Source organism: Podarcis gaigeae (assembly GCF_964106915.1).
Source record: "Podarcis gaigeae genome assembly, chromosome: 7".
Lineage (NCBI taxonomy): Eukaryota > Metazoa > Chordata > Lepidosauria > Squamata > Lacertidae > Podarcis > Podarcis gaigeae.
The window spans coordinates 91,627,911-91,650,878 of NC_139683.1; the positions used below are offsets into that span (position 1 = coordinate 91,627,911).

A 22,968-nucleotide genomic window follows, 5' to 3' on the forward strand; every position below is an offset into this window, starting at 1 on the left:
CTGTGTAGCGAAATGATTCATGTCTAAAATGTGTGCCACCAACATGAAAAGTTTGGAAAGCTCTTGATTAAGCCACAGGCATAGAGAAAACTGCCCAGCTCAGCTTAGCCCAAGTCATCACTTCCCACCTTAGGAGGAAATGGTAAATGGTATTTCTGTCTTCTGTAATCACCCTGATAAGATGTTGGCCGTAACAAAAGGGGTTTTGCAAGAACTATTGCGGACAAACAATGAAATAAATGTTCTTGTTCAGTTGCTGGTGGTATTGTGACTCACACTTCTGATTTTGTCATCCAACCAGTTGCACAAATTCCTTCTAAGCGCAAGCCCCCTGAAGGGAAATCCCCAGACCACACTATAAAGAGACTTCCCTCTCCATGCTTCATCAGATGTGTCCAAGCTGGGGAGATGAAGTCCATCAGTGCAGCTGGGCTGCTGTTTCTTCTGCAAAGTGCAGTTGCAGCAAATGTCACTGCAGCAAGGCCAACAACTGGGGTAAGAGATGTCTCTTGATTATTTATCATTAACTCCATATATTGTAGTTCTTTTCCTTCTGGCATAATCATCACAATATTATTCAGGTTAAATTGGGTGAGAGTGTTCAAAAGCAGCTGATTCCCAACTAAGTGCTGTGGTAGGTTTTCCAAAAAGCATCCCCCAAAAGATAGGGGAGGTCAGGAGGGAAGCAAAGGGAGGGGGGTTATTTTATATTTGTGTTGTTGTTGATGTTTATATTATACCATCACAGTATACAGGAGGACAGGACCCTGCCCCAAAGGCCTTACAATTTAGAACTCACCACAGAGCAGACAACACAGTAAGAAGAGGGGAAAGGGAGGCAGGGATGAATTAGGCTTTATTTCAGTGACACCAAATTTATAGCCAGTAGAACAGCATGTCCTTCAACATTTCCCTGATGAAAATAGGGATGTCCCATTCCATAATGATCATTTTCCTATTTATTTACACATCTTACTGGGTTGCCCCAGCTACTCTGGGCAGCTTCCAACTTATATAAAAACAAAAAAAGATTAAACATTAAAGGATTGCTTTCAGGTGGCTCAGGGGTCAGATAAGTCCATACCCTCCAACATTTCTCCAATGAAAATAGGGACATCCTAAGGAAATGGAGGACATTCCAAGATCAAATCAGAAATGGGAATGGCTCCTCTAAATCAAGGATGTCCCTGGAAAATAGAGACACTTGGAGTGTCTGGAACAGGTTTTATGAATCATCTTACTAAAATAATAATAATAATAATAATAATAATAATAATTATTATTATTATTATTATTATTATTATTATTATTATTATTATTAAATATACTAAATATAAATTATGTAAGAGCTATCTACTGGGTCACAAAAAATAGCAAGCAAGACCATAAAATTTGAATTGGTTGGAAATAAATCTGTTGCAAACCCTTACAGGAAGGCGGGGTGGATGGGAGAGAAATCCTAGGTTCTTTCATGCTATCTAATCTCATCCAGGGAAGGTTCCCAGCATTCCAAACAACTGTGACCAAGAAACAAAATGCAGGGTGAGCAGTTTAGAAACATAAGAGTTGCACCTGCAATTTTGGACAAGGTTGCAGAGGCACCTGGTCCACCCCTGACCCTTGATGACCCTTCCACCACAGGCTTAGCTTCAAAAAGTCACTGAGTGAAAAGGAGCTGCAGGTGAGCCAGGCTTTCTCTGTTGAGACTTCTGTAGGTTTCACCAGGCAGAGGAAGCTGGAGAAGAATGCAGAGCTGCTGTTGACTTTCTCTGTCTGTTGTTGTTCTTTGCCTGCCTTGTCTCTTCTTTAGCGGAGCAGGCACAATTTGCTTTTAGGGAACTTGCCTGCTCTCTCTGCAGGTGTTGCAGGAGCCTACATGTGCCTCATCTCACTGAGGGATGGGAAGATCCAAGGGCATGGTACTTCTCCATATTCAGTTTCCATTCAAAGGAGGGATCACTGGAACCTTACAATATTGTATCATACTTGAGCTTATGTATAAATGTTAGCAAAACTGGAGGTGGACAGCTTTAGCGCTCAAACAAAGCAAGTTCCTGTGTCCCACATTAAATATCCAGCAAGGCATCTCTGCATCTCCAGATACTGTTTGTATTTACAGGAACCGCCCGCCCCCCTCCGCCTCAACCCACCTCAGCACGTTCTGTGTCTTTTCTCAGTCTCTCTTGCTCCCCAATTCAGAACTTCAACTTGGGTTATTTGCTGTGTACATGTTACCAGCTTGTTGTGCGGCTAAGTTATTCTTTTTCTCAATTCAGACCAAATCTGGTTTGGGGGAAAATCTGTCAAAAGGTAGTATTCCATATTGCAGGATGCTAACGATGCTTGTACACAGTGGGAGTGCGCTGCATGCAAGGCATTCTCCAAGATGCCTTGGAATGCATCACCCTTGGCCGCAGGGAGGTATCTTTCCTACCTCCTTCTCTGTGTCTTAAAACAATCTTTTAAGAGTTATCTGCCACTGAGGGACATAATCTGAATCTTCCAGACTCTGGCCAGCTATTGCCTTTAGGTGAATAGGAAAACCCACAAGAATATTCTCAACAGTCAGAGCCTGGCCTATGTGTGGCGAGGAGCACAAAGCAGCCCATGACCTGGTGGCAGCAGAACAAGGCCTTTTGTCCCCATTTTTAAGTGGAGGAGGCTCCAAAGAGTCCAGTTGTTCTGGAGGAGAAAGCAATATATATTTACAGTTCCAAGCACTGACAAATCAGGGGACAGTTTTGGGAGCAGGACAAGGGACTATAGTCCCTTCGGTTATTCTTTTTTCCATTTTTTATTTTAAAAGAATCCTCCAGTTTCTGGAGTGAGAGTGAGGAGTGGAATTTGCCACCAGCTTCTCAGAGCCTAGAGGCCATGTTCAGTGTGAGGGAACAGGGAGTTGGGCCAGATTTTGCTTTTTCATGTCAAACAACAACACAACAACAGCAATGGTGGTGTGGTAATTATAGAATTATGAGTACGGTACTTTGGGGAATTACTGATGTACTGTAAATATCTAGCCTCTTTTCTTCACTTTGAACTTGCTTGAGCACACAACATGAAGAGGGAAAAGGAGTGCTCAACAGGTATGACACCCACTAAATAGATTTTGTTTCTTATCAATGACCAATGAAGTCAAACAGGCCAGTTGTTCTCTCAGGCTTTTACGTTTTTGTGTCAATAATTGTATAACATTCATGTTATTTCCCTCAACCCCTATTTTCTTGCAGCCATTTGCTAATGTGACTGGTTCTGTGGATGACCACAAAGTTTGCCGATGTTCCGTGTTCTTACCAGACACCACATTCCCTGTGCAGAGGATGGAGAGCCTTGAGATCTTAGCCCAACAGCTCTCAAATAAATTTGAGAGTGAGCTTTCAAAAGTAAGTTACTTTAAAAAATAAATAAAAGTATACACCTCTGTAGTCAGCACATATAGTTTCTGGTTTTTTAAAACTAAGTTGAGAGAGAGAGGAGGGAGAAATCAGCTCCCATTTGTTTCACAGGGTCTCTACAGAATAACTTCTCAGTAGATAGTGCACAGTGACGTTACACAACCTTCTATATTTTTCTGGTCTAATTGACAACTGCAAGCTTTAATCTGTTTGATTAAGCACCTAAGACTTTGGCTCCTGCAGTTTAATCAGATAATCTTAATCAGTTAGCCTGTGAATTAAGGGACCACTTGATCATTGCTGTTATAATTCTGGTGTGTTATTGGCAGTGTTGCTATTATCATTTTATTTCTTATGCCACACCCTCGCATAAGAGCTCTGGGTGACTGATAGGTCACCCTGTTCCAAGGACAGGTGCAGCTAGCAAACCAGTCAAAGCTGAGCCTAGCCACTCACGCCACATGAGCACCTACAGCTTGGAAGCACCCCCAGACTACAAACCTGTTTTTTTAGGGGGAGTGGCACCCCATGTGGAACATGACATTCACCTATTTCTTGGAACTGTAACCATTTATCAGCAGAGTCTCTTGTCTTATCAGAATTCAACCTCAGTTTACTGGCCGTCATCCAACCCATCCCAGTGTTCAGGCATCATTCCAGCACTTGCACAGCCCTTTCTGATTTGGATAGTATGAAGAGAAAGAGTTGACTTTCATCAGCATGCTGATGGTAACATGCTTCAAATATCCAGATGAGGTCATCCAATGGATTAAAATAGATGTTGACTAGCATGGGAGACAAAACAGAACTTGCCATAGGGTTGAACAGAAGTCAGAAACACAAAGGAAAAGATTAAAAATGGCCTTTCCTTCAAAGAACGAGAGTTAGCTTTGTCACATTGCATTGTAACCTATACTTCCTTTAACTTTCAAAAAGGCACATGTCCTGAGGTTCTGTGCAGGCGTAATTAATAAAATCAGAGGTTAAAAAGCAGCCAGTTAATCAAGTGAAATGTTTCCCTTGGTTGAGAGCCCCACATTAAGCATATTGCTTAACATACTGGGGTTGGGGGGTGTCTGTGGATACAGAATCTACTGATTAGCCTCGCTTTTACTGTAACGGCAAGGGAAGCTCCTGTTATTATTGTGGCAGGTAGTTATGGGGGAAAGCAAGGTGGATCTTCTCACACAAAAGAAGGGTGATAATAGCCTGATACTCCTCCTTTCTGTCTGAAAATATTGCAAGACCTGAAGGTGGGGGATTCAACAGCTCCCTCTGCCTTGTGAAGCTGCACAACAGTGGGTTGTTTTCATGTGGTCATGAGGCTGTCTAATTAAAGCAAAGCTGCTTAGCCTTTTGCTGTTTTGTGGTTTGCTATAGGAATTCTGCTGCCTTTCCCTTGCAACATTCATTAAAATCCCCACAAATAAGCCCCAACATCTGTAATTTCGAGGAAGTGTGGGTGAGGTTTGGGGGTGGAAATACCTCATGCAGCCAAGAACCAGCATTTGACATTGGCTACTTGATGAAAAATATGCAGGGTTTCAATTAGGTGTCCAGGAGAAATTATTTGACTGCTCCAGGAACCAGACGTCATAACAAATGAAGTGTCCTTGAATTAATCAGGAGGAAAGACAGAACACTAAATTATAAATTCTGGCCATAAATATTAATAAACTTTCTAACAGTATAATCAGGAAGAGATAAGAAGTTTAAGCATTAAAAAAAAATCTACAACAGGGAGGTGGTGGAGACAGGGACAGTTCTCTGGGAACATTTGTTTTTTGCTTAAACAATTTTCTTTAAAGTAATAGGAATTATGACACACCTGCCCAGGGTGAGGCTTACATATGTTCACCTCTGTCCTCTTGTTGACGAATGTCCCTGTCTGCAGAGAAGAGAGGATCCTGGCCCAGGAAGGAGTTGTGTTGGCTGAATGGGAACCATGAAGAGCCAGGGCAAGGAAACACCAACTGATAGTGGACGATCTGGCCCTAGATGCCAAGAATCTCCATAAATTTGTTTAATCCATGTAGGTGCCATCACTGCCTCTTGTGTGAGTGAATCCCACAGCATATATATATATATATATATATATACCTCTACGAAAGCATATATATATATATATATATATATATGCAGCATAGCACCAACTACTAGAGGCAGCCCCCTCAATATTTTTTTTCCATATTGAGAGGGAGAAGGAGGCCGAGCACTAAGCCGCCTCCTGCTCCTCCTCTTGCCAACAGGGACATCACTGATTGACAGAAGCTGCCTCGGCTTCTGATGTCAATCCATGATCTCCTGTTTCAATTGCTGCCAAGCCTCCACCAAGGCCTGCTAAAGCTGCTGATATCCTTCAGGAAGCCAGGCTGCACTTCCGGAAGTGCACTTCTTCTTTTTTTCCTTTTTTTTTGAGTTTTGAATGCTTTGTTGTATTACATACTAAGTAACATAAATAGTCATTGGAAATCAGAAATAGAAGGAAATAAACAAGTACTCAATCCATGATTAATACACATTGTAAAAAAAGAAAAAAGAAAAGAAAAACGATTGGTGGTTAAATTCACCATGACCTCCGATTCACCCATTGTGTTACCCTCATTACATTTTTAACTACACACTGAACTTTATCTCCTCTATGTTGTTCCATTTCATTTGTAAGATTCTTCTATTACCCACAGAAAGTCAATATATAGAGTTTATTTAAACTCTATATTGTAGAAACATAAATCTGCTGGCAGGTCTGGATTGACTTTCTCTGGACTAAGCCGCTTCTGGCGAACCAGAGCAGTGCACGGAAACGCCGTTTACCTTCCCGCCAGAGCAGTACCTATTTATCTACTTGCACTTTTTTGACGTGCTAGGTTGGCAGGAGCAGGGACCGAGCAACGGGAGCTCACCCCGTCGCTGGGATTCAAACCGCCAGCCTTCTGATCAGCAAGTCCTAGGCTCTGTGGTTTAACACACAGCGCCACCCGCGTCCCTTACATACAATACATACATACATACATTTCAGTTTTAAAAAAATATTTTGACAGCAATTTCACGTTTGAGTCATTTAAGATCTCTTGGGTGGATAACATCCAGACTTCCAGATTTTTTTAGTGTTTTTTCTCTCAATAAGATCTAGAACTTTGTCTCTTGTAACCACTATTTGTTCCTCAGACTGAAAGATCTGTGCTATAGGCTTTTCTATGAAGATAGATGCAAGTGATTCATTCAGCTTCTCTGTTATCTCCTTCTCTTGTTTAGCACACCTTTGATTTCCTTGTCACCCAAAGGTCCACCTCTCTAACTGTGGGATGGGATTTAATAGGCAGGAGTAAAGGTAAAAGGTAAAGGTACCCCTGCCCGTACGGGCCAGTCTTGACAGACTCTGGGGTTGTGCGCCCATCTCACTCAAGAGGCCAGGGGCCAGCGCTGTCCGGAGACACTTCCGGGTCACGTGGCCAGCGTGACATCGCTGCTCTGGCGAGCCAGAGCCGCACACGGAAACGCCGTTTACCTTCCCGCTGGTAAGCGGTCCCTATTTATCTACTTGCACCCGGAGGTGCTTTCGAACTGCTAGGTTGGCAGGCGCTGGGACCGAGCAGCGGGAACGCACCCCGCCGCAGGGATTCGAACCGCCGACCTTTCGATCGGCAAGTCCTAGGCGCTGAGGCTTTAACCCACAGCGCCACCTGCGTCCCAATAGGCAGGAGAGGATATATTAATTGCAATTTATTCCTCCAGGGCCCATGTATGAGAGTTGAACATACATTTAAAATATGGGCCTGAATAAAGTTTAAAAACCCATCCTGAACAGAAAAATTGGAAGTATAGGAATTAGGCTGTGAAGGCTTTCTCACCTGACTTCACAAAGAATCAGACAACAGACTGAGAATCGCATAATCATAGAATTGTAGAGGGTCATCTATTCCAGCAGTGACAGATTTCTTGCAGAAGTTAAGAAGGGGTGGTCAAGGACTAAAATCAGCCATTTGGTTCATTCTTAATGGGGTCCCACTTGTAGGACTACAAAAATAATTTAACAACCTGCATGAATAATTTTGATAGGAACTTTTAAAAAATCATTTTAATCATTTGTGCTTACTAGCGAATTATCTTGAGCTATTCAGCAAAATAAGTGATTACAGAAAAAGTCGTCTTCCCAGTTGAAAGCTGTTTAAGGATAGTTTTAAACAATGAAATTTCTGAAACCAAACAGTGTTGTTCTCCTGTGGAACACTATGTGATTAAAGTTATGGTAGCTGGAAAAAGAAACCCCCCAGCCCTGCCCCAAACCTTTGCGGCTCCACAGTCCAGCTGGACAATTCAGCCTAGCAGGGCAACAAACCCTCAAGCTAGATGCAGAGCGACACATCCTCTGACATAATCTTGGCAGATAACAGATCGGGTCAGACATGAAAACAAAGCTTTTCTACAGGGGTGTTAAAGATACTCACTTATTTATGAGAATTGTTTATACAGGAAAAATAAATAGCTTTTTGAGGCTTCTGTTTCATAGTTGAGGTCATTTGGTAAAGACATAAAATAAATGCAACCTCATTTGTTATTGTTCTATATAAAAACATTATTCAAGTCATCACCTTTCTTATTATTTCCAGCAGCAAATGATTGATGGATCTTGTAAATGCATAACTGTTCTTGAAAATGGCTAGGTGCCCCAGGCACTACACTTCCAAGCATCTGTTTGAGACGTGCTTATATTACCGGTATGTCCTCTTGTAATCTCACACTGGAATCACAATGCTGAGGATTTCTTTTCCACAGTCAATCATCCTGACATGAAAACCTATTAAATATCACAATCTGAAGGGTTAACTAGAGGGTGACATGATCCGAAAAGAACCTGTATGGCTTTGGATTGTTCACCACATGTACTCAGCTAACAGAACTGTACAAATGATACGTTTGGTGATAAGCTAAATCTAATTATAAGGTCATGATTGTGAAACTTTGTTCATTTTTACTTTTTACTATGATGTTCCCATACACCCTGAGTTCACATTCTTCCAGGTTTCATTCCCCTAACCCTCCTGAAAATTCAACCAGCCCCACTCCCTAATTGCTGTTCTGTGAAGGCCTATTTAGTTCTACATGCTTTGCAGGAATCTCAGCAACCAACTTGAACTGGGTGGTTCAAACTTCTTCCCTTCCCTGCGATAGGTGATGCCATGATAGTTAACTGGTGTGAAATAAAAGGAAGGCTGTAATGCAGATCGTGTGTCCTATACATCCATTTCGTCTGTAGTTATAGGCAGGGACTCTTGGGGTTCTCGGCCTTGTCCCAGGGGCATCTGGTTCCGAGAATGGGACTTTACCTAGTTAATTTCCATGGATACTCAGTACTCAGGCTTCCAAAACACCTTTAGATATAGAAAGTAGCGTGTGTATGCAGTGTTGGCCCCTGCAATTGGTAAGGTAGGTAATCTATGTAAATGTATTTCTGCCTAAAAGCTCTTGTGATCGATTGCACTTGATTGATGAATTCACCAGATTTTTTTTTAAAGTATGGATAAGGATAATCTATGTCATTCTGTCACAGTTGGAGGCACTTTTCTGTTGAACTCAATAAAAATTAAAACCCACTGAGAAAAATGTAGCTGAACAGTGATTACACTTTCCCTATCCTGCAGACATTCTTCTTTATCTATGTCATTTATCTGTAATCTTTGTCTTTATTTTTAGACCAGAATCCACAGCAATGTTATATAAGCTTCTGTGCTCAGTGGTACCCAAGTAATCATATTTTGATCTTGGCGAAATTACAGAGGTGCAGAGGGGCAAAACTTATCTTTTTAAAAGGTATCTTAAATACATTTTCTAAAATGGAGTACATTCCTGTGTATATGTATAGATTACCAAGTACACCGAAGAAATTGCAATGTATGAAAAAAAGATTGTAAACCTAACCATCAAGATTGAGCGCATGGAGAAGATGAGCATTTCTTACACTGAACTGGACTTCCAACTGATGAAACTGGAAATCAGTGAAATGGAGAGGCTAGTCACACAGCTGAAAAGTATGCTAACGGGAAGCAATGTGATTGTTGAGCAGCTGTATGGAGAGGTATGGTAAAAGCTTTGTTAAGATCCACAGTTTCTCCTGATCAAATCTCCAGTAGCTTTAATATGATTCTCCTGAAATTATGCACATATAACCAAAGGTAGAAATTATTCCCTCCCTTCCTGGCCAGTTTACACAAGGACTGGAAAATATGGCTGGTCCATGAATAAGAGAAAAGTGTCAAGGATGAAACAGTGGGGCTGGAATAAGGGTCAAGAGTAAGGGGGAGAAGGATCCAGGCCCTAAGGAGGAAATGGGAACTATGTGGTCCAGAATAATTACCATGGACCAATCAAAGCTCCACAAGTAGCCTGCTCTGTAAAAAAAATAGTAACTATTCCCACACTGAGCACTGAAAAGAATTCATAAATTTGCATCCAATCGCTCACTCATTTTGTTCAAGGCACTTCACAGTAAAAGAACAAAACCATGCACACAAAACAAAACAAAACAGGAAGTTAAAGCAAATTAGTAACCTTATCCTAAGCTATTTGCAAAAGCCAAAAGATTTCTATGTGACACTGAGCACCTGTCATACATCTATCTACATTAATGGTGATGGCATAAAATTTATTGTTAGAAATGCACAATTTCTAATTACAGTGGTACCTCGGGCTACAAATGCTTCAGGTTACAGACGCTTCAGGCTGCAGACTCTGCAAACCCAGAAATAGTACCTCGGGTTAAGAACTTTGCTTCAGGATGAGAACAGAAATCGCACAGCAGCAGCCTGGCGGCAGCGGGAGGCCCCATTAGCTAAAGTGGTACCTCAGGTTAAGAACAGTTTCAGGTTAAGAACGGACCTCCGGAATGAATTAAATACTTAGCCCAAGGTACCACTGTACTTACTGCACTCTTGGTAACATCCTTTATTAAAATATCAGCAAAAACAAACTTGAGCATAACCAAAAGTCACTCCTACCATTTTATGTGCCTAGATTAAGAATTTGAGTCTTATGGTGAATGAACTGGAATCGCTGGATAAGCATAACATCCTTGCAGTCCGCCGAGAAATTCTGGCTCTAAAGAATAAATTGCAAGAATGTGAAGCGAATACAAACCAGAGCACCACCAGCCACTACATCCCTCCTGGTAAGTATTTGTTTTGTTAGATGATGGAACGTATGTTGCAGAAGTATATTTTCATATTTTCCATTCTTGGAGGGCAGGGTAAATAATTAGATCTGAGGCTTCTTTCCTGAAAACTTTTCATTTTGTTACATATATTGTGAATGAATTATCTTTAGTATTCATTTGCCCAGCCCTCAGCATGTCACACTGTGGCCATTTTCATCCTTCCTTGCAGTGAATGAGAAAAAGAGCAGAGAGGAGGAGGACCAGGCAATTAATGGAGAAATTCTTCATTTTGCAATGAAACAGGGATTAAAATGCTTCTGAAAGTAAATAAGTAAATAATATCCTAACCAACCAGAAGTAAGCCCTTTTGAACTCTAAAAGGAAGGGGGAGGCTTCAATTTCAGCAGCACCTTGGAAGGTTTGGGACTTCAAAACACCTGGCACTGGATGGCATGGTGACATCATGTGATTGACAGTGGGTGGCTTTTCCCACCTGTCAAATTTGGCCTGCAACACCAATTCTGATAATGATTAGGTTGTGTGTGACTGCAACTCTAAAAAACACCAAAGGCTCCCGACCCCTTAGATTGTTCCAGGTTGTGTGTGACTGCAACTCTAAAAAACACTGGGACACGACTTGGTACCTAAATGAAGCCACATGGTAAAATGCACAGAAAAATGCTGGAATAAAACACTTCCCCACTGGTCAAAAGTACAAAGAACGGTCAAAATTTTGACTTCAGTTTATTAAGCAGATTGCTTGCAAGGTTCCTGAATGAGTCTCCCACCCTACCCAACCCGTTGAGCTTTAGCTCAATGACTCTTACCACATTCCAGAATGGCTCCTAATTTTGGAGGCGGGGGACCTTTGTCAGAGGTAGCAAGATTCAGTGATAACTCACTGATGCCAGAATTTAATACATTCAAGTTATCTACATAACATAATGGAGGATCTTGTTGATCTTTCTGCAGTGACTCTCTTCTGAAACTGCCTTTGTGATCTCCTGCTCATCACAATCTTGGGAAATACATTTCCTGCACTATCAGTATGCTTGCAGTATGCTAATGAAATGGGCCATAAGGGAAATCAGTCTCAGATAATCACCATGGCAAAGTGTAGAAAACACTTCAATGACCACAGATTAACAGGGACCCCTGACCCATCAGGTAGTGTAGTGGCTTCTGTTATGCTCTTCATCTCAGTTGGGCTTATTCAGAAAATCTTCAGGTGAACAGCACACCATTCTGCTGAACTATCTCTGCTGCCATTTTCACAGGACCCAGGATTTGCCCTCTGAGTAGGCGGCTGCTGCCCATTCCCTCGTGATCGGACAGTCTCTGGTACTTTACATGCTTGTGGGGACCTGTGACCCTCCAGTGTTGTTGGGCTGCAACCACCATTGTCCTAACGTGCGTGTTCAGTGGCTAGAGAGGATAGGATTTGTAGTCTAATAATATCTAGAGGCCCACAGAAAACAGTCCCTGGATTATAAGGTACAAAGTGGGTCAGGAAAAAAGTTACGTGTTTTGTATGAGGGGCAATTCATCTCAGAAAGATCTTATTATTTTTGTTCACCACATGCTTCTGTTTCCTTGCTAGAAGGATAAATGAAGTGATGGAAGACAAAGTTTCATTGTTCAAAACACCTTCTTGAACTTACTTGCCTTTCAGGCAGCAGCTGCATTTTCTCTCTGAAGGATGAGGAACCCTTTTGTCTGTCAGGTCAAGTGGGGCTGGGGAGAGAGAGATTTAAAACATACACACATATACAAAAGATCTGAAACAACACCTCTGAAGCCCAGAAAGGGCATTACTCTCCTTCAAGAAACAGCTAAAAAACTTGAATTTTGAGTCACAGTTGTGTGTGCAGGGGGAGAGGCTCTATGCTTTTTGCACTAGTCATTTTCCGACACACAAAAATCTCTCCCACTAGCTGTCTTTTCATCCTTTTTGGGGGGGTTGCTGGATGAGCTTTCACAATAAATATACATCTGTATGGGGGAAAGCAGTCAGAGTAAGTCTGAACAAAAGAAACTAGTCTGCCACTAATTTGTTTAAAATTACTGCCCTCCACAGCAAGGCTACTTTTCCATATTATTTTAAAACAATGCTGTTGGGGGTTTATTGTTACCTACATTTGCATGTAATCTCTAATTTGCCCCTGACTTGACTGCAACACCCAGTTAGCTGGGGAGCAGGAGGACCCTGTAATTTCCCTTACTTTCTAAGTGGGTGGGGGCTTTGTGGGTTTACAGCTTCCTTGCACTCATCGAAGCAGGTGAGAGCAGATAGTTAAGTACATTCTCCCAGCATACTTAGCTCCATGTGTATATCTGCCAGCGCATTTGGCTTCCATTTGCTTTGGGTTCATCTTATATTTATAATGTTTGTATTAAACTGGGTGATTTTTTTGTCCTGATTCCAATGCTTTCCTTTTTCTCCTCTCTCTTTCCTTGATATTTTGTGGCGGGTGTGAAGAGTGCCTAGGAAATCCCAGAGCTGTCTAAGCTTATGAATCTAATGAGACTATATAAAGTTTAACGGCTATGGCAGAGCTTTAGAAAGTCACCTCGTGAGATGCTCTGTTGTAAAGCTTCTCTTGTGGCTGTGCTCAATAGAGTGGATTAGCCTAGTTTGCAGCAATGATAAAACAAAATATGTCCTCCATTTTGCTTGCAAATTTCTAACTCAATGCTCATTCCAAGGAAGAAAAAAGCATTTGGCATACTGAATTGCACCCTCATTTTCTGAAGAACATTTTGGCAAATCATTGACATTTTCATCTGTTTAACAATTCTCCCCTCCAAAAATAGTCTTTTGTCTTATCTACACAATTACTTCACTGTAGATCAGTGCTAAATAAAAGCATATTTGATATGCCTCTGACTTCTAGCATGGCCACTGACTACTGTAAACATGATTATAATGCCATGAACAAGTGCACCTGTTTCAAAAAAGGGAGCTGCTGCCTTGTAGGTGCATCTGCCCTCTTTACACATGCACACCTTATAGATAAGATGGCAGGGTATTTTTTTCCCTGTAGTGTTTTCTAATGTGAAAAAGTGTTTTACAAGTCTAATGTCATTTATACTTTCCTGTGAGACTGAGAAGTAACCAATGGTTGCTGGTGTAACTCAGTTGGTAGAGCATGAGTCTCTTAATCTCAGGCCCCATGTTAGGCAAAAGATTCCTAGATGACCCTAGGGGTTGCTCCAACACTACAATTCTATGATTCTATGCCCAATGAGCTTCAGGGCTGAGTAGGAATCTTATTGGAGCTATCCTATGTCCATGGCTGTGGCCAGGATTTTTGTTAGGGGGGAAGGCTTTTGTTAGGGGAGGGAGAACCTCACATGTGTAATGATTTGTAGAGATTTTTATTGATTTACGGGGGGCGGATGCCCCCCTGCCCCCTGGCTATGCCCATGCCTACACCTGTCCTGTTTCTGGGAAGCTGTTGCCTAAAGCGGTCGAATGTGCTAGAGACACCTGCCTGTTTGTCTCCACCTCTTCTCCCTTCTCCCTTTCCCTTCATGTAAAGTTATGATGAAAGCCTCTTGCAGTCTAAGTCTTAGACTTAGACAATTCAGGAAATAGCAAGAAAGAGTGTTTTAGCATGGATCTCATTAAGCTTATTTCAGTTTTATCCTGCTTTAGCTTTCATGACTTACTTCAAAGACTCCTGAGAATAGTGAAAGTGCTTAAAATTTCTTTGTTTGGTGATGGCCTTGATGGTTTAGCAAGTACGTGAGAAGGGTCCAGAGAGGAGTATGCTCATTTCCTTCCAATTTGCAGAAGGTGGTCTGAAGCAGGGAGCCTGCTGTGCTTTGGGAAAACCTTTGAGAGCTGTGTTTGTCCAGGGATCTGAAAAGCATGTATGGAAATCTCCCTGCTTCAGAAGATTGCTTTCCCTGTGCTAAAAGATGATGGGAAAGGTGACAGAGGGATGTAGCTCATGGATATGTCCCTGCTGACTGTCCCACTCTTGGGTTTCCTGAGCTCAAAATGTAGTGCTTGAAGATCAAGGGAAGTAATAGTGCCACCGTATTCTGCTCTGGTCAGACCTAGCCTGGAGTACTGTGTCCAGTTCTGGGCACCACAGTTCAAGAAGGACACTGACAAACTGGAACATGTCCAGAGAAGGGCAACCAAAATGGTCAAAGGCCTGGAAACGATGCCTTATGAGGAACGGCTAAGGGAGCTGGGCATGTTTAGCCTGGAGAAGAGGAGGTTAAGGGGTGATATGATAGCCATGTTCAAATATATAAAAGAATGTCACATAGAGGAGGGAGAAAGGTTGTTTTCTGCTGCTCTAGAGAAGCGTACACGGAGCAATGGATCCAAACTACAAGAAAGAAGATTCCACCTAAACATTAGGAAGAACTTCCTGACAGTAAGAGCTGTTTGACAGTGGAATTTGCTGCCAAGGAGTGTGGTGGAGTCTCCTTCTTTGGAGGTCTTTAAGCAGAGGCTTGACAACCATATCTCAGGAGTGCTCTGATGGTGTTTCCTGCTTGGCAGGGGGTTGGACTCGATGGCCCTTGTGGTCTCTTCCAACTCTATGATTCTATGATTCTATGAAGTTGACTTAAAGCATTTGTCTTTCAGGGCAAAGGCTTGAGCTCAAATCACTTCCACCACAATGACTTTCAGTCTTTGCCGTTTAAGAAAGGGAAGAAAGATCCCTGGTTCCTCTCCCAGAACTGCAGTCCTCAGTATCTGGAAAAGCACCCATATACTCTCTTAGTGCCCCTTCAAACATTGCAAGGATTGTGGGTACATGTGTGTGAATATGCTGTGTGCTTCTGAGATTCCCTGAAATTTGTAAGTGCTTTGCTAAGCTTTTCCTGATGACTGTGTACATGTCATGGGAAAGTGTGAGGGGTCCCCATTATCTGTGAGTTATACTTGAGGTGAAAGAAAAACTAGTATGGCTCCAGCATATTGTGGGGGACCACAGGAGTTTACTAAGTATATGAACATATATCTGCTAATTCCCCTAGTTGTGTGTGAAACATTTCTTATCTCCCCTGCATTGACATGCATGCTGTCCCATGGTCAAGCTTTGAAAACAAGTGACAGCTTGAATAATGGATGTACATTTATTTCTTATGCCTTCCAATATTTACAAAGTGAGAGGATGCTTTGTTTTCTTCTACTCCCCTCCACCCCACCCTGTTCTGCGCAGCATGCCTACATTAAAGAAACTCAACAGCAACACAGTATTCAGATCTAGTACAAGAAATGGATAACCTACCCTGACTATTTGTGTGCATGTTGTGTGCATGTTGAAAAGGCTGTTTTGTTTTTAAAAAGAAAAGCCTAGACTGGATATTGAACCTCAAACAATGTTTGATGTTAATAAACCAAACCCACTTCTAACTTTAATAATTCATGTATTATTTCATAAGTAAAGAACAAACAAATGTTCAGGAAAGAGATCTCTTTAAGGGGAAAAATAAGATCTTCTTATTTCTTTTGTACCATAAAAAGCCTTTTGGCTGAATACATGATTGTTTTTTATTTATGAAACAATGCATGAATTATTAAGATGAAGCTAGATCCGTGCTTGGTTTAATGACATGAAAAATTATTTTAGGCTGAATCTCTGCAACTTGCTGTGGACATTTTTATATCTTTTTTGCAGCTTTTTAAAAAGTAAGTTGCAGATTTATGCATGTCGTTAATAAGCATTTAATTTGAAAATAACATTACTGATTTAGGTGCACTAATTCATAATGTGTTGACAGTTAAGGGCAAACTATAAATTATAGTGGCTTCTCTGGTGTGTAAAGAGCTCCCATTGATTTAGCGAGCTGGTAAGTGGCACAACATTTAGCAGTAAACCTGGATCATAAAACTACATATTATATTCCTGTATTGTGCTGATGGAGGTATATATAACTCAAAGTACAGAAGTGTAGGTATGCCAAGAGCTGAGATCATGTGGATTGCATGTGAGTTGGGCAGTCCCCAGTTCAGTTTTTTCCTTACCATGAACTCTCTCAGGTTTGGATTTGGCAACTCTCCCATCAATAGTCTGGGGATAGCAATCAACAATGGCCTGAGCTGCTGTAAGGGTGACTAAAGGCTCGTTCACACTTCTACTTGCCCCATGTCTAGAAAGCATGGGTCCCTGAGTTTTCCCAGGAACAAATGGAAGTGTGGATGAGCCCTGAGTAACATTTGTCTTATAGACTCACTACAATCAGATCAGGAGGTTGAACTCCACAGCTTCATATTGCAGGTAGAGGATTGCATATTAAAGGACAAGATTTAGCTTTCTACCTGACATGCTAGTTTTCTATGTGCAGCTGTTTTTTATTGTTGTTTTTGGAGGTGGAGGTTCTATCATGCCCTTCTCCTGTGCATTTTGAAATAGTACAGCCTAGAAGCAGTTTTGCCAAATGGTAATATGCTTTGTCTAGAGCAATGATGGGAACCTATGGCCCTCCAGGTGTTGTTTGACTCCAGTTGCTATCAGCCCTAGCTAGAATGGGCAATGGTCAGGGATGATGGGTTTTGTAGTTTAGTAATACCTGGAGGCCACAGGTTGCCCCCCCCCCATCTAGAAACTCTCTAAAGTGTTATATAAATGCTTGATGTCATTACGTTAACAACCATTTCTTTTCAATACTATTGACCCTGGGAATGCATTGTCCTCCTGTTTTAGCAATATGTTTGCTTGGGAGTCAGAATGGTGGATAAAGTCAATTCAATTCACATTTAAAGGCAAACCTGCTTAATCCACACTTTGCAAAACAATATGAGAACTGAAACACAGCCATCCTTCTGGACATGACACTCTTAGTCAATTTTGCCCGGAATGATTCATTTAATCTCTGGGGGGAAACCCCCATGATTGCAATAGGTTTTCTCTAGATATGTTCCAAACTGATGCGTTGCCAAGACACCTGGTCTGGAGCGAGGGTCCTGTGACACGAGAGGTAATAACTAGCCAAGACCAGGGAGAAGAGTCGGTGGAGGAAGATTGGAAGAAATTTAAAGACTATCTACAGAAACATTGTAAAATTAATGAATGTTAGAAGGATGTTGGAATGAAGCTATGTGGTTTTAGCAGAAAGGTTATAAAGGTTTAGGAAAAAACAGACTGTTAATTGGTGAAAGGAGGGAAAGTTAAGTTATATTATATTAAGATAAATTACAAGACAAAAATTGGAAAAGATGGAAAGGATTTGCTGAAATAGCTAACCAAACTAGAATACAAAAAAGGGAGGTGTGAGGAGGTCAAGGAAACAAGCAAATGAAAGATAAGTTATGGGAAGGCTTGATGTGTTTTTTACTTGTTTCTATTTTTCTGTTTTTTTCTGTTTCTCTTTTTTTTCTTATTGTGATGTGCTGTTTTGTTTTTGTTTAATATGGTGTTTTTATTTTTTATTTTTGTAACTTTTAAAACTTTAATAAATATTATTTTAAAAAAGAGAGAGGTAATAACTAGCCAAGAGCAGGATGGGAGGTAGAAATGAGGGTGAGGAAGTGGTGGTGAGTAACTGAGGGCACAAAGCAAGTGAGAGGTGAAGATTTTAGAGACATAAGTTATTTCACTGCCAGAGATACTCAGAATCTTTGAACTGCATATGTGCAACACACTCTGTTTTTGGTTGGTTTCAGGAAGCTGCAGTCATGGTGGAATTACAAATGCCAGTCAGCCCTTCGTGATTCAGCTAAACTGGAGAGGATTTGACTACAAATATGGTGCCTGGGGAAGATATACCTCTCCCCTGAACCCTGAAAAGGAGCTCTATTGGGTTGCGCCACTGAACACTGATGGAAGATACCTGGAATATTATAGACTTCATGATTCCTTTGATAATTTATTGCTGTTCAGATACTCTAATCAATTTAGAATTCTATATGGCCAGGGCAGTGGCATGGTTGCTTACAACAACTATATGTATTTTAACCAACATGGCTCAAGAGATATGAGCAAACTAGATTTAAGCACCAATACTGTGGTGCTGAAGAAAACTCTTCCAGAAGCTGCTTTTAACAATCGGTTCTCATATGCAGGGGTGTCATGGCAAGATCTGGATTTTGCTGTGGATGAGAATGGATTGTGGGTAATTTACTCAAAAGAAGCTAGCACAGGTAATATTGTGATTAGCAGACTTAATGAAACAACTCTTGAGGTGATCAGTACATGGGAAACAAGGCAGTACAGGCCAGCCGTGTCCAATGCTTTTGTTGTGTGTGGTGTGCTCTATGCCACAAGGCCCATCAATACTAGGAAGGAGGAAATATTTTACACATATGACACAAACACAGGAAGAGAAGGCAGAACAAGCATCACTCTAGATAAAATGCTAGAAACAATTCAGAGTATCAACTACAGCCCTATAGATGGGAAACTTTATGTGTTCAATGATGGCTACCTTGTTCAGCATCAGCTGACCTTCCAGACTCTTCCACAACAAAAGTGAAGCAGAGGAAGCAGAGGTTTGACCTATTTGTAACTCATTTGTACTATCTCCCAATATTGCTACTACATTTCTGAGGGGTGAGGGGCAGAAATGTAATATTAACTCATGGCAACATGGAAGTTTAGAAAACTTGGGGCAAGGTCCAGCCAATGTTGAACACTTAAATTTCAATTATTTCACCAGCCTTTGCTTTATTTCATTAAGCCTTTGCTTAACATTCCCATTGAAATGAGCAGGACTTAAAACTGCTTAAGCTTGGCTTGATTGTGCCCATAACAATACGCCTTGCGTGGTTCAGACCAATTGTCCCTTTAGGTCAGTGTTCTTCCTATGTGTGATGCTCATGTCGGTTACTAGAGGGGGGACCTGGTCTTTTTGGATTGGGGCAGGGGAATATATTCATCTCTACCTCAGGGCTTTTCTACTCCATATTATTTGCTATGCAGACTTACAACATTTCCTCTTAAAGCACCACTACTGTTATTACATTTTCCCAGTGCTCAAATTGCAGTAGTTCATTGCAGTGAGAATTTGGTTCTGCTCCCAGGCTGCAGTTTGTGTGTGTCATAGGCACCACTTGGTTAGCATTTGTGGTATCAGAATAACACATGACAACTCCTTGACTGTACTCTCTCCCCTATTCCTGTGCCTTATAGTGACATGTTTTATACATGATTATAGTTTTAAAATATTCATTGAATGTCATCAACACTCATCTAGACTTACTAACAATAATGAAATGTTTTAAAGTGGAAAGTTATATAAATTGTAGACTGAGGACTCTTTCATCCCTCTCCAGCATTCTGAATGGTGCTTTGCCAATTTCACTTTGGATATGAAATGAAACTGATAACCTTTTTTGGGACAGGCCCTTTATGGTTACTACCCCTCTCCACTGACTCCCACAAGTATATCTTGTGAAATCTGGATAGGGCCTTAAAGTTATTGCCCAGGGATATGTGGAAGGATCACAAAAAAATACAGTTAGTGGATAAGCTCATGAGGCACACTCCTTCTGTGAAAGCCCAGATAATAAAATTAACAAGAGCTACACAGCAAAGGATTGTTATTTCATTTCAATGAGGCTTGCTCAAGAGAACAATCCACAAGGTAGATTGTGACCTTTATGTCCACACAGCACAAGCCAGGGTGTATGCAAAACAATTTGCCACTAATGTAAAAGTACTGCCAATTTTAGCCAAATATTAATCTATCTCTTTGGATAGATTCCAGTCCTCAAGCTTCTTGATGTGAAAAGAGTCCTGCAAAGGTAATAAAGATTTAGGCCAAATGGAGGCTTCCTTTTTTGGACTGGAATATATAAAAAATGGCTCATTGCAGTTGTCTCTACTTTTGGAGGAAATGGGAGAGCAATACTATTTGTTTTATGAAAAGGGGATCTTATTTGTGACATTTTGGACAACAAATTCCAAGATACTATGCAAACATTTGTAAACCCCTCCTTTGTTGTGATCAATGAGTGAATAATTGATTTTTTTGTAGCAAGAAATTATAATATGCTATGTCATCTTTTGCATTTTTATTAATTATGAATAATTGTGATTAGAATTTTGAATGAACTACATACAGTAAATTTTCTATGACTTCTATATTTTGTAAATAAAAGAAAACTCTAGACCACCATCTAATACAGAATTTAGTGTGCTTAATTTCACAACTGCCTCTCTTCTACTTGTTCAATGGTTTCTTCCTGCACACTTCTGTTTGCCATATAAATATCAAATAATGAATATTTTAAAAACCCAAAAAATTAAAAGTAGATTCATAATAAAACATGGAAGTTGTGTTAGCTTGGATACTGTAAGTGCATTTGCATAAATGTGATGCTTTGCATTATTCATGTTGAATGCGGGCTTATATTTATTTGGCACTGAATGTTGCAGAAAATGCATAGCTTTACTACTGGTCTGGTTTTTCTTTTCTTTTTCAATAAACTATATTTAGGCAAAGAAAAATAAAATGGAATTCTTTAGTGGGTGATGCTGTTTCTGACAGCTAGTCTAGGAAACAGCTTGGGCAGATTCCATTTCAAACCATGATGCTCACACGCCACTAGACATGGTGGCTTATGTGACTCCTAACAAAACCCAAATGGATGTGTAGAAGTAAACTGTCCAGTCTGTCAGCAAATTTTGTGTGTATTACCCAACTGGATTAGAATCTTGGGAAGGCCAGCTCAACTGACATCATGAGCATATTTCTTACCAATGTGGCCAATCTGTATAGCCCAATTTTATTCACACTGAAGATCTGAATGTTTCTCCATCTGAAAATGTCTTTCTGTACCACCCATGAGGCCAGGTGAAGTGACCACCTCAGGCAGCAGGATCCACAGAGGCAGCAGATCCTGATGCAGATCCTGGAGGGGGCACCATTTTCTGGTTTGATTTAGGTGCCAAAATGTATTGAGCTGGCCCGGTTCCATATACAAAATTGGAAGCCAGGGAGAAAAGTTCCAACCCTGTCCTCTCGCTGACATCAGGTTTTCTAGGCTGAGGAACTTCTGCATGGCATAGCTTTTTATCTAAAAATGTGTGGAATTAACTTAAAAGCTACTGTCACATTTGCTACATTTACCTGACCACCTAGTTTGATAGGAAGCAGCATGTACTGTGCAGCCACCAGGGATTCAGAAACACCAATTGCATATGTACACTTAGCAGAGAGCTGTGTTTGGCCAAAAGCCCCTGTTGAATGGGCCTAAAGTCTGTCCTTACGCAATGCCTTAATTTGGGAATCCAGTATGGTGCTAATATAAATAATGAGGGGGGGGAGGAGGAGGAGGAGGAGGAGGAGGAGAAGAAGAAGAAGAAGAAGAAGAAGAAGAAGAAGAAGAAGAAGAAGAAGAAGAAGAAGAAGAAGAAGAAGAAGAAGAACTGTTTACATCGCCAGCTTAGTAGGAGATCTACTAGAGGAATCCTCATTTTGTGTTATTGGGAGCTGGTGCAGCTTATTCACCAGGAGCACATGTGTGAGCCTGGAAGTACCTGATTCAAATGGCACTTCAGATGATAGAAATGATAGTAAATTAATATAATCATCGTTAATTTTTATCTTGTCCTTCCTTGAAGAGATCAAGGATGCATCTCTTGTGCCCCCACCCAATTCTCTTTATCTTCACCATGTCCCTCTCAGAGAGGTTTGGCTGAGAAATAGTTACTGGCCCAAATTAGGGTTGCCATTTTTTAAACAGTGAAAATCTGGACAGAAAAGTTCAGCTTTTTGGCGGCATAACAAAAATGGATGTTTTTGAGCTATTTTTATGGGAAATTGGCAAAAAATGACACTGATGACATGGGTTGCCATACATTTGGATTTTCCCAGATATTTTGCCGATTTCCACCCGGACACTGCTGCCAACTGCAATATTCTGGATAAGTCCAGAAAATTCCAGACATATGGCAACCTTAGCATCATACAGAAAATGTAATGGCTGAGGAGGGATTTGGGTCTATAGATAATAATAATAATAATAATAATAATAATAATAATAATAATATCCCGTCCTCCCCAGCAGAAGCCAAGCTCAGAGCAGCTAACAACAGTAAAAATAACACAGTTTACATAAAATCACAATCAATTAATTGAAATACATTCTAAAATCAATTCATTCTAAAATCAATTCAGAGTCAAATTAATGGCAACCATTGGTCTAGAGTTTTATGAGGATTACAGAAGGAGGGGGTCAAACTGTGCCTTGGCCAAAGGCCCGGTGGAACAGCTCTGTCTTGCAAGCCCTGCAGAAAGATGTCAAGTCCTGCAGGACCCTAGTCTCTTGTGACAGAGTGTTCCACCAGATCGGGACCACTGCCCCAAAAGCCCTGGCTCTGGTTGAGGCCAACATAACCTCCCTGTGGCCTGGGATCTGCAAGATGTTTTTATTTGAAGACTGTAAGGTTCTCCATGGGACGTACCACGAGAGGCGGTCAAGTAGGTACGAGTGTCCTGGTCATATAGGGC

At 41.0% G+C, this 22,968-nt stretch overlaps 1 protein-coding gene across 3 annotated transcripts; it reads left to right on the forward strand.

The window, feature by feature from the left end:
* The first annotated feature begins 241 nt into the window (after window positions 1-241).
* Window positions 242-20,636, forward strand: OLFM4 (olfactomedin 4). Of its 3 annotated transcripts, XM_083748651.1 has the most exons (5): window positions 242-495; window positions 3,231-3,383; window positions 9,259-9,471; window positions 10,407-10,560; window positions 18,179-20,636. In XM_083748651.1, the coding sequence occupies exons 1-5, from the start codon at window positions 409-411 to the stop codon at window positions 18,985-18,987; spliced, it is 1,416 nt and encodes a 471-aa protein (XP_083604777.1). In that variant the 5' UTR covers window positions 242-408; the 3' UTR covers window positions 18,988-20,636. The 3 variants fall into 3 exon arrangements, with proteins under 3 accessions (XP_083604777.1, XP_083604775.1, XP_083604776.1); XM_083748649.1 differs by lacking the exon at window positions 242-495 and having other exon boundaries at window positions 2,403-3,383; XM_083748650.1 differs by lacking the exons at window positions 242-495; window positions 3,231-3,383 and adding an exon at window positions 6,172-6,714 and having other exon boundaries at window positions 7,093-9,471.
* Window positions 20,637-22,968: the final 2,332 nt, after the last annotated feature.

Coding starts and splice junctions, on each gene's coding strand:
- OLFM4 (XM_083748649.1), top strand. CDS start 3,123: ATGACCAATGAAGTCAAACAGGCCAGTTGTTCTCTCAGGCTTTTACGT. Junction 3,384..9,258: donor TTGAGAGTGAGCTTTCAAAA/GTAAGTTACTTT, acceptor GTATATGTATAG/ATTACCAAGTACACCGAAGA. Junction 9,472..10,406: donor TTGAGCAGCTGTATGGAGAG/GTATGGTAAAAG, acceptor TTATGTGCCTAG/ATTAAGAATTTGAGTCTTAT.